This window comes from Oncorhynchus keta, chromosome 10 (assembly GCF_023373465.1).
Source record: "Oncorhynchus keta strain PuntledgeMale-10-30-2019 chromosome 10, Oket_V2, whole genome shotgun sequence".
Classification (NCBI taxonomy): domain Eukaryota; kingdom Metazoa; phylum Chordata; class Actinopteri; order Salmoniformes; family Salmonidae; genus Oncorhynchus; species Oncorhynchus keta.
This window is the reverse complement of record NC_068430.1, coordinates 44,735,402-44,747,931: the sequence shown is the minus strand read 5'-3', so window position 1 is coordinate 44,747,931 and position 12,530 is coordinate 44,735,402. Positions and strand designations below refer to the sequence as shown.

Below are 12,530 nucleotides of genomic sequence, written 5' to 3'. Positions count from 1 at the left end.
TAACGGAGCTCTTCAGGAAGACCATTTTTCTGTCATTGTTTGTCTATGGAGATTACATGGATGTGTGCTCGAATTTATGCGCCTGTCAGCAACAGGTTTGGCTGAAATAGCCTAATCCACAAATTTTAAGGGGTTTCCACATACTTTTGTATATATAGCGTATTTGCCTGGGACTGGTAAATGCTCTGTATATAAATAAATGGAGACAAACGCTGCACATCCCAAATGGCAACCTATTCTCTATGTGGTGCACTCTCGGGTCAAAAGTAGTCCACTGTATAGGGAATCAGGTGCCACTTGGGACGCATTCTCTAAGAGCAGTTGATGGGACATGGATCCATTTGGACAGATAGTCTCAACACATCAAATATTTATCAAATGGATGCCGTAACCAGTGTCACACAAAATATGGAAGGCAGAAATAGCTGTAGAATCCTTTCAAATAAATCACACCAAGTCCTCCTACCAAGGAAATGATTAGAAAACGAAGAAATCTAAACTGAATATCCCCTGAATATACTTTACGGCAGAAGCTTATTTTAAACACTTGTACTTATGAATTATAAAGTGAATTATTTCAATAGGGATAAGTGACATAGGGTTTATTTGAAGAAATTGCCTTTTTTAAATAATGGAAGAAATTGTGCATAATTTAGATAGTAATTCTGCATAATAGTCTAATTTAGCATGCTAGTTTTCTGCTTAATTGATGCTAATTGTCGTAATTATAATACTTAGGTTAATGTCGTTATCTGTATATGTTATAATGTTCATGGTGAATATTCAAATCCGCTTCCAACGCCTTTTTACTGAGCCCACACACACACACGTGGACGCAGTCACACACACAAATTCACACACGCACACACACACACACACACACACACACACACACATTTGCAAACTACGGAACTCACACACGGAAGAGTAAAGACATACACACAATGGAGTGCACACATGAACAGAATCTGCAGCTACACATGTGCGCCATATACTAGCTTATCAGCGAATCAGATAGCAACTCACACCCACCTGCGCACATGCTGAGCCCGGACTGAGCCTGCTGTCCTCACTCACCTTCTTTCCTGTAGCCGGGACCTAGCTTCCGTTTCCACCCAACAGCCATGGCCTGCTCCACACTGAGCCCTGACCTCGCATCCTCCATTGCTGTTGACCGGGCCATGTTCCTAACTGCGATCTTCCTATCGTCACATTTTAGGTCACGTACGCCCACCAGCACCTCCGTTCCTACTACACCACTATCAGGACATGCCTCAGTGGCCTCCGATTCGTGCGGAACACGCTCCAACTCATGGGGCATCCGTAAGAGGCAACCACCATCAACAGCATCCCCATCACCTTCAATATCCTCTCCGTCAGTATCACTGCTCTCAGGAGGCTTCCCGCATCCTCACACTCACCATCTTCAGTTTCCTTCTCTCCGTGCCCTTCAGAGTCTCTGTTCAGACAGAGACCTCCCCATCATCAGACGCAGGTTCCAATCACGCCTGAAGTCATCCGAACCTTACTACAATTACATACACTCAAACCAAATGGCATGTCTGATACGCCCAACAAACCCTCCTCGGGCCCACACCTGATTTCACCACGTTTGAGATCAACCTCCACCATCACCCGCTAGCCGACGCACCAGCAATCCAGCCCTCCAGAAACTTCCGTCAAATCCTCATGCCCACATTTGTGCACATTCGACAAGCAGAAGGCTAAAACCCTTATGTACCCCTCCAGTTGGCTGGATGTTCCTTTTGGGAGGACCAGCTCAACCTCAGGCAACGACCGGGGGCTGTCCCCGTCAGTATGCTTAGCACAACCACAAATCACAACTTGGGGGCTGACCCTGTCGGGAAGCCAGCTACAAACTCCGATCCACGACCGGGGGCTGGCCTCCCCGACCACCATCCCATAGCAAAATCTATCAACAACGACCCTTTCTGACATGTTTGTCAGATGGTGAGAAGCTGAACTCCTGAAACCAGGCAGAACTTAGCCTTGGTGACAGTATGTTTCCTCTCTTGCCATCTCCTTATGGAAATGTCACGGTAAACAGTATTTGCCCGACAATGACAGCAATGGAGTTGGCAAGAGCACAAGCAGATCTGGAGCCAGGCTAGGCAGAACTAGCCATGGCCTACCAGCAGGGACATACACGGACCCTTCTGTTCTCTAATAGAAGTTAAACCAATTCAAGTCTTTCCTCTGTGATTCCACATTAGTGAAATCAACTCTAATCAAGATGACCCCTTTGGTGTGGAGGACAAAAGGAAGATCACACTTAAACATACTGTAGCTGCACTAATTTTCTGGGTTGATCTGTTATGAAGTGCTGTTTGTTCTTATTCTCAATGAGGGCACACCCAACACACACACACTCCAGAAGCCAAAAGAGTTGGTCTTCAATGGTAGGTCGAGCATAGCTACTTCAAAAATACGTGTTGCACCAACCAAAATAAGACTAGTCGTAGCTAAGTCCGGCGTAAGCAATCCTCGTTCATGAGATGTGATGCGCCATAATGATGGTTGCTAGGCAGCGCCTGTTACTAGGCTGTTTACCGTCCTTGTGGCAGTTCTACATTTTGCGAGGCATGTCCCATCACTTCGCAAAGCCCACCACTATGCATGCAGGTGTTCTTAACCACAACTGGCTGGATCAATCAATAATCACGGTGGGAATGAATATCGCTAAATGATGAAAATATTGGAATAAAGTAGGCTAATGCCATTGAAGACATTTCTCATATTGTTGCTTACGGAAATTCCCAGTCATCCGACCGTTTTAAATACTTCAAAGAATTGCCATGTGGTCAACTACAATTTCAGCACGGTTATGATTGGGACAGTGTTATCACTCTGCTTTGAGACAAGAGTGGGGGACTTGTCTTGATAAACTAATCAATGTCAGATTTTTGTTTTCACGGAATCTCCATTTGGATATTTCGGTTTGAAAAATGTTGCTAAATGAATCTTTAGTCTAGTTTGCTTGTCTAACAGTGTTATTAGAACGGTGGGGCAGACAGCAGGGTAGACTTACCCCAGGTTTCCACCCCTAGGGCCCAGTGATAGAACGAGTCCTGACCTGATTGTTGTGAAGCCTCTGTGAACTACTGCATATCTACTAGGTCACCTCTGTTTATGTGTATCTGCTAGGTCACCTAGAAAAGCCAATAACATATATCTGCAACGCAGCCCTACATTCTTCGAAAAAAGGTACTATCTAGAACCTAAAGGGGTTCTACGACTGTCTCCATAGGATAACCATTTGAAGAACACCTTTTGGTTCCAGGTAGAACTCTTTTGGGTTCCATGTAGAGCTCTTTCTACATAGGGTTCTGCTTGGAATCAAAACAGGTTCTACCTGGGACCAAAAAGGTTTATTCTAATGGTTCTCCTATGGAGCCCCTTTCGGGAACCTTTTTTTTCTAAGAGTGTATATGAGGATCTTTACTAATTTAGAGAGTGTAGATACTAGCATGCTATAGGGGGAACTATAGTGACCTATATTGATGTTCTCACTTGCATGTGATACTGGAAAGAAGGAGAGAGAGAGACAATGTTAGGGAGTAGAGCAAGACAGTTATATGTTTCTTTCCTTTGTTGTCTCCACTCGTTCCTTCATCCAACCTTCCATTCTCTCATCCAGCTATGTGTGTGTGTGTGTGTGTGTGTGTGTGTGTGTGTGTGTGTGTGTGTGTGTGTGTGTGTGTGTGTGTGTGTGTGTGTGTGTGTGTGTGTGTGTGTGTGTGAGGGGATGTGGGGGGGGTTGTTGTCTGCCTCTGTGTGTTTATCAGTGCATTCATCTATGGGCTCACGAGTGGCGCAGCATTCTAAGGCACTGCATCTCAGTGCTAGAGGTGTCACTACAGACCCTGGTTCGATTCCAGGCTGTATCACATCCGGCTGTGATTGGGAATCCCATAGGGCAGCGCACAATTGGCACAGCATCGTCCGGGTTGGGGTTGGCTGCGGTAGGCCATCATTGTAAATAATAGTTTGTTCTTAACCTACTAGCCTAGTTAAATACAGGTTCAATTTAAAAAAGAAGTGTGTGCATGCCCATCTGTGTGTGTGTGTCAGATGAAGCCAAAGGAATGCTGGAATATCTGTATCCTCCTCCCCAGGGGCAGATTAGGTATTTTGTAGCATGGTGTTTGGTTGACATATCACCAGATGGTTTATGCATGGGAGTGTGTGTGTGGGTCACGCACAGGTTTTGTATGAGAATTGGGTATTACCCCAGGGGTACCAAGCTGTTGTTGACTAATCGCTGTAAGATGCATCTATTATTTACAGTTTCCACTAAGTGTGCTTTATGTAAGTATATCGCCATTTAGTATTTCGTCATATATTTCGTTGGTTGAAATGGAGGGGAATGTTGAATGAAAAGTCAGTGTCTTCAGCTGCTGTGTGATTGAGTGGGGTTGGTTCAGGGTCTGGGTTTGGGGGTCAGGGTTTATGGGGCTAGTTGGCTGAGATGGTACCCTCTTCTATGTTATGTTACTCCGGGTCTGGAGGCCTGGGCAGTGGAGGAACAGGGTCCTGGGAGTCTGCACTATTGTGGGAGAAAGAGGATCGGGGGTTAGTGCTGAGCCTGGGAAACTGGGATACTGATTCTGGTACCGGTAATGGTTTGGGGTAATGTGGTAGGAGAGGAGAGGGGGATACTGGTCTGTGTGATGTCTACATCTCTCCTCTCTCTGGAGCTGTCTATGGGCAAGTCTCGTTGGGGAGCCAGGGCCTCAGCTGCAGATATAGGCCAGCCACACGCTGAAAACACATCTCTCTCTCTCTCTCTCTCTCTCTCTCTCTCTCTCTCTCTCTCTCTCTCTCTCTCTCTCTCTCTCTCTCTCTCTCTCTCTCTCTCTCTCTCTCTCTCTCATAGGTCAGAGACGTATCAGGAATTGCGACTGGAGAGGAGAAACAGAGGGGAGAGATGTTGGCGCAGGGCGGGCCTTGGGCCCTGTCTGTCATATCACTGGTCCTGCTGCTGTGGCAAGAAGTGTCTGCTATCGATGTTCCTCTCGATTGTAAGTCCAACAACCACATCGCAAACACATAGCTGTCATTTCTTATGGTAAAGCTACCATTTAGGTCATTAAAAAGCATGCGGCATCCCGCTATAACCCGCTGGTGTAGAGACACCAAACCGTGACAGTTTTCAGAAGGAACTCTACGGTAAATCAACGTCTTCAGTATACTGTAAGATCAAGTGATGTTGGAAGATGTATTACTCAACACAGTGATCCTGTCTTTACATCTGCAGATCTAGCTTCATATCCAGTGATATCTTGAACAATAGGTTTGGAGCTCACCATCCCCCATCTTACACACTCGCACGCACGCACACACACCAACACACATACATACACACACACACACACACACACACACACACACACACACACACACACACACACACACACACACACACACACACACACACACACACACACACACACACACACACACACACACACACACACACACACACACACACACACACACACACACACACCCATGCACACACACACAATACTGATGGTACCTTATGGTAATAGCACATTGTTTTTCATTATTTTGTGTTAAGCCTTCCCCAAACCATAGCCCTAACCTTAACCACTCTGAATGAATGCCTAAACTGTTAACCTTTGAGTTGTTTCCGTTTTAACCCTGTAACCAAGCGGAACTAATTGTGACGTTCATCCATAACACGTTGAATTTCGAAGGGACACTATGAGATCTTGTTGCACACACACTCCAGTACCAGGCCATCATAACATGTGTGAAAGCTCCCGACTATAGTGTCCCATCGGACTGACTCCAGTGGGAATATGAAACAAAGAGACAAAGTGAAAGAGAACTAGCCTTTTCTCTCTCCTTTCATTCTTACTTTTTGTTAAAAAGGGACAATAATAGCTGAGAATGTCTCACAGTGGCATTATGAAAAATCATTTGATAACAGATAAAGCCCCACGGGGCACCTGCTATGAGGTGGTCAAACACACACATATGTGAGCACACACAAACACACACACACACACACACACACACACACACACACACACACACACACACACACACACACACACACACACACACACACACACACACACACACACACACACACACACACACACACACACACACACCACTTATTGTCTACCTCTTTATGTGCCTCAAACACACAGGGTATGGAAACACATTCACACACGGTCATCAGCTGTCATCACCTCTGTAGTCTCCACCTCATCTCCCCCCTACGGCGCCGTCTTTCTCAATGTCTCTTTATACCCCACAACCTTTCACCCGCGCCCTCAGGAAGCTCTATTGATTAGTGTCAGACAGAGGACACACACAATGGGGGGGGGGAGAAGCCCCCACAGAGAAAAATACATAATACCCTTGTAACCCCTTCGACCTCTCGCAAATATATTCATCACCAGTGAGACAGAGATAAAGAGATGAGAAGAGAGAGAGAGGCAGAGAAAGACAGACAAGAGATAAAGAGATGAGAAGAGAGAAAGAGAGAGAGAGAGAGAGAGGCAGAGAAAGACAGACGAGATAAAGAGATAAAGAGATGAGAAGAGAGAAAGACAGACAAGAGAGAGAGAGAGAGAGAGAGAGGCAGAGAAAGACAGACGAGATAAAGAGATGAGAAGAGAGAGAGAGAGGCAGAGAAAGACAGACAAGAGATAAAATGTCCATGATTGCAGAATAAATTCCGAGATTTCTGACTTTGGTGGTTTCATAGAAAGACAGACGAGATAAAGCCTATGAGAAGCTAGAAGAGAGTTAGTATAGGCAGACCATTAATCCCACCTCTCGTTTAAGGCAGAGAAAGGATCCACTTCAAAGAGTGAAAAGATAAGTGCAGTTTAACAGTAGGCCAGACCTTTGATCTTTTCCATTGACTTTGGTAAGCTACATCTGAATACTGTAATGTCAAATTTCTCAAGTAGACAATATTTAATTTATTAACATAATAGCCTACATATATCATAACCACTGCAGAATAAATTCCTCACCTTTTCTGACCATGATTACTTCATATTCCGGAAGTAACCAACCATGCCATGACCATCTCTCATGTAATTGGGCCTACTAGAAAGCCTATGGTCATTTCTAGTTTTTGCTGTAGCCTACGCTTCCGACAGCTAACGCGGTTAATAACTTACTGTAGAATTTAACAGGTGAAAATACAGTTGATTCATTGAAGTGTGTATAGGCTACTGCTCTAAGTAGGCCCACTGAAAAAGAAAACATTCTGCCAACAACTTCAAAGACATTTTTACCAAGTTTGCCGTTGCTATTTCCTTCAGATGCTGTATTGGCCTAATTCCAATACTGCCAAAGTATCAGCAAATAAGAGCATGATTGTCACCATAAAAGGTGAACGATGGACGTTTTTTCATGCGGTGCTATAATGCTTGTTCACTCGCGCAGTTTCACTACAAGTCTCATTTAAAACAGGAAACGTGCGTTTGTATGGCGCGCATCAAGTTCATAAATCTCAATATTTTCAGAAATGGTGCCTGCAGATATTTAGTGTTAAATTTACTCAACGGTTAGAAATGAGGCCCCAGGTGGTTGATAGACAACAGAGACAAGTGGAATCCTCTGCTTCTCACTTACTGCTGTACAGGCACAACTGAGAGGAATGAATGGTACCATGCGTTGTGTATAGGACTGTATGTCTCTAATGTGAGCTGAGGAGAGATTCATTTATCTCTGTTCTCATTCCCCAGCCACCCTCCCATCCTCCCCAGGTCCCAGTGGTGACCTCTATTGATGAGGGTTGTCATGACCTTCTTAGGTTCTTTCCCTTCACCCTTCCCCTACCCCTCCCATGTGACCATGGCTTATTCTGACTAAATAAAAGATCTGATTGGGGGATGGGTGTTTCACCTGTCTATAGGCAGCCGTCCCCCCATAGCCTTGGAAAACACACACACACACACAAACACAGACATTTAGTGAACATTACATCAAGGGGAGGGGAGGGACTCTCAATCAGACACACAGCCTTGGACCACTGTGTCAGCTACAGTCAACCAAAAACATCCCTTATGGAAATATATTATACACTTAAATGTACTGTGATTGTGATAATTAATGCAGTGGGAAATAATCACATATATTTGTATTTCAGTTTCTCCCAGTTATAGTACTATCACAGATTGTCCCAATGTCTGTCCATGGGCACAGACATCAATTGAATGTTTATTCCATGCTGGTTCATTTCATTGAAATGGCGTGGAAACAACGTCGATTCAACCAGTGTGTGTCCAGTGTGTGGGGTCTTCTTAGCACACTAGGAACATTTATCTTACCATGCCGATGCTAGCAGACTGTGACGATCATATAACCTCTCTCTTTTTCTCTGTCTGCCCCCCGAAAACCAACCGTGTCGCCATGTGGAATCCATCAACAGGTAAGTTTCCATCTCATTGCGCTAATTTGCTTCAGGACATATTCACAGTCAGTGTAGTCGCTCGTATAACTAATATAAATGTACTTTAGCTACATAACATGGTTATAACAGTAGAATGACTTTTTTTGGGGAGTAGAATAACATTGTTGCCGCATCCTTACTCCATAACATAACTACTCCATAACATAACTACTCCATAACATAACTCCACAACTGGAACATTGTTTAATGCTGTAGACATGCTCTTGCTATAGGCCAATGTTTTAATGAACCCTCTAATATCACTAACAGCAACTGCAACATCTATCTCTCTCTCTCTCTCTCTCTCTCTCTCTCTCTCTCTCTCTCTCTCTCTCTCTGTATATTTTTGTACTCTCTCTGGGACCAACAGCAAAGATCCAGCAGGACCGTAAGTGTTTTTTCTATTAACACAGTAGGGTCATTCCACGAAATGAGTCCCTTTTGGGTAGTGTAACTCATTTTAACCTTCCACTCATAAAGATCACACATTCAATTTAATAATGAACCTGTTTCCCATCTCAAGAGGTTAAATTAAAAAAATAAAAAACATAGCAAGTGCCTATTTAGTGCCAAATTAAGTAACAGGGTTGACGATTTTTATCTTAAATCAGCCATACATTTGTAACAGGGGGAATGGAAGCTTGTTGTGTGGAACTGGGAGGGGCAATTAAATGCAAGCTTCATAACAACAACAACCATTTGCAAAACGTTTATAGACTGTCAATCTATAGGTGACAGGCATCCTGCTCGACCCATTGGCTGTTCCACCAGAAAAAAAACAGGAAATGGCCAAAAAGTGTTCACCTGCTATGACTCTTATATGTTCAATGTTTCTTTTAAACAAAATATTTAAGGAATAGTTTCACCATATTCAAACGAGAGTTCAGTTCACATAGCAGGGTTGACCTTATGAGGTTAGTCACATAAAATAACACACAGAGTGTGCAGATGGACATGCTGAGTTATTGCACTGTAGCATGTCTTCATTAATATAAAAAAATCGGATTTAAAAAAAAATATTATTTTGACTCATTTTGTGGAACACCCCAGAAATGCTTCTGTTGTGTCTATTGTCTATTGTGTCTGTTATAATACTCATTTCGTTTCAAGTTTTATTTGTCAAATTCACAAGTAAAGTGACATGCTGAACTTGCAAGCCCTATGCAACAGTGCAGTTTTCAATATCAAAATAGTATAACTAATAACATATATGCAGTACCAGTCAAAAGTTTGGATTCAATCAAAGGTTTTTCTTTATTTTTAATATTTTTCGATATTGTAGAACAATAGTGAAGACATCGCAACTATGAACTAGCACATATGGAAACATGTAGTAACCAAAAAAGTGTTAAACAAATCTAAATTGATTTTATATTTTATATTCTTCAAAGTACCCACCCTTTGCCTTGATGACAGCTTTGCACACTCTTAGTATTATCTCTACCAGCATCACCTGAAATGCTTTTCCAACAGACTTGAAAGAGTTCCCACATATGCTGAGCACTTGTTGGCTGCTTTTCCTTCACTCTGCGGTCCAACTCATCCCAAACCATCTCAATTGGGTTGAGGTCGGGTGATTATGGAGATCAGGTCATCTGATGCAGCACTCCATCATTCTCCTTCTTGGTCGAATAGCTCTTACATAGCCTGGAGGTGTGCTGGGCCTGTTAAAAAACAAATTAAGCAACCAGTTCCGACTTCAACTGTATATACACTGCTCCAAAAAATAAAGGGAACACTAAAATAACACATCCTCGATCTGAATGAATGAAATATTCTTATTAAATACTTTTTTCTTTGCTTAGTTGAATGTGCTGACAACAAAATCACACGAAAATGATCAATGGAAATCAAATGTATCAACCCGTGGAGGTCTTGATTTGGAGTCACACAAAATTAAAGTGGAAAACCACACTACAGGCTGATCCAATTTTGATGTAATGTCCTTAAAACAAGTCAAAATGAGGCTCAGTAGTGTGTGTGGCCTCCACGTGCCTGTATGACCTCCCTACAATGCCTGGGCATGCTCCTGATGAGGTGGCGGATCGTCTCCTGAGGGATCTCCTCCCAGACCTGGACTAATGCATCCGCCAACTCCTGGACAGTCTGTGGTGCAATGTGGCATTGGTTGATGGAGCGAGACATGATGTCCCAGATGTGCTCATTTGGATTCAGGTCTGGGGAACGGGCGAGCCAGTCCATAGCATCAATGCCTTCCTCTTGCATGAACTGCTGACACACTCCAGCCACATGAGGTCTAGCCTTGTCTTGCATTAGGAGGAACCCAGGGCCAACCGCACCAGCATATGGTCTCACAAGGGGTCTGAGAATCTCATCTCGGTACCTAATGGCCGTCAGGCTACCTCTGGCGAGCACATGGAGGGCTGTGCGGCCCCCCAAAGAAATGCCACTCCACACCATGACTGACCCACCGCCAAACCGGTCATGCTGGAGGATGTTGCAGGCAGCAGAACGTTCTCCACATTGTCTCCAAACGCTGTCACGTCTGTCACATGTGCTCAGTGTGAACCTGCTTTCATCTGTGAAGAGCACAGGGCGCCAGTGGCGAATTTGCCAATATTGGTGTTCTCTGGCAAATGAAAAACGTCCTGCACGGTGTTGGGCTGTAAGCACAACCCCCACCTGTGGACGTCGGTCCCTCATACCACCCTCATGGAGTCTGTTTCTGACCGTTTGAGCAGACACATGCACATTTGTGGCCTGCTGGAGGTCATTTTGCAGGGCTCTGGCAGTGCTCCTCCTGCTCCTCCTTGCACAAAGGCGGAGGTAGCTGTCCTGCTGCTGGGTTGTTGCCCTCTTACGGCCTCCTCCACCTCTCCTGATGTACTGGCCTGTCTCCTGGTAGCGCCTCCATGCTCTGGACACTACGCTGACAGACACAGCAAACCTTCTTGCCACAGCTCGCATTGATGTCTCATCCTGGATGAGCTGCACTACCTGAGCCACTTGTGTGGGTTGTAGACTCCGTCTCATGCTACCACTAGAGTGAAAGCACCGCCAGCATTCAAAAGTGACCAAAACATCAGCCAGGAAGCATAGGAACTGAGAACTGAGGTCACTGTGGTCACCACCTGCAGAACCACTCCTTTATTGGCAGTGTCTTGCTAATTGCCTATAATGTCCACCTGTTGTCTATTCCATTTGCACAACAGCATGTGAAATGTATTGTCAATCAGTGTTGCTTCCTAAGTGGACAGATTGATTTCACAGAAGTGTGATTGACTTGGAGTTACATTGTGTTGTTTAAGTGTTCCCTTTATTTTTTTTGATCAGTGTATATATATATATATATATATATATATATATATATATGTTTTTTCCCCCTCATCAATCTACACACAATACCCCACAATGACAAAGAAAAAAACGTTTTTCAACATTTTTGCAAATGTACATAAAAAATAAAAAAATAAAAAAATATCACATTTCCGTACAGTGGAGGTCTGAAGTCTACATACACCTTAGCCAAATACATTTAACCTCAGGTTTTTCACAATTGCTGACATTTAATCCTAGTAAAAATGAATTAAGGCTGTAACCTAACAAAATGTGGAAAGGGTGAAGGGGTCTGAATACTTTCTGAATGCACTGTACATGTAGGCAGGGATTAAGAGAAAGTGACTGGTAACAGGAGAAATAGGAATAATCATAAACATTAACACGGGTGCTGGAATTGGTCAAACTCGCAGTTCAAACTGTACAAAATGATCCTCATTCACTAAAAGCCATTGTCATGAATTTCTTACATGAAAGGGGAGGTTAACTTGGCCCCAGTCAAGTTTCAGTCATGTTTTTTTGTTTGTTGCTTTAACCCCTGGACTCACAAACAGGTGGATGACTACAGTTGTTACCTATTCTATACATTTAAAGTAGTGCTTAACAACAGTTGAGTAACTGCCCGGCAACCCCAAACTGAGGACATAGAGAGAATAGTAATGAGCGATGAAATCCCCTCGCTCTTTCCCTCTAACAGAAGGTTCTCTATCTTGGCCAGGGAACTTCCGTCAGACTTGGGCTATTCCCTATAAGACTGCGGTTACTC

General features: G+C 43.8%; 1 protein-coding gene across 20 annotated transcripts in view; it reads left to right on the top strand.

Moving 5' to 3' along the window:
* LOC118388822 (neurofascin) overlaps positions 1-12,530 on the top strand; it is a 156,106-nt gene that overhangs the window by 86,497 nt on the left and 57,079 nt on the right. For 17 of the 20 annotated variants that reach the window (XM_052527115.1, XM_052527116.1, XM_052527113.1 and 14 more), the window contains exons 3-4: positions 4,898-5,042; positions 8,838-8,855. In XM_052527115.1, the coding sequence (XP_052383075.1) occupies positions 4,949-5,042; positions 8,838-8,855 (112 nt within the window). In that variant the 5' untranslated portion in view covers positions 4,898-4,948. The remainder of the gene's footprint in view (positions 1-4,897; positions 5,043-8,837; positions 8,856-12,530) is intronic. The other 3 variants (XM_052527117.1, XM_052527114.1, XM_052527127.1) reach the window with 1 other exon arrangement.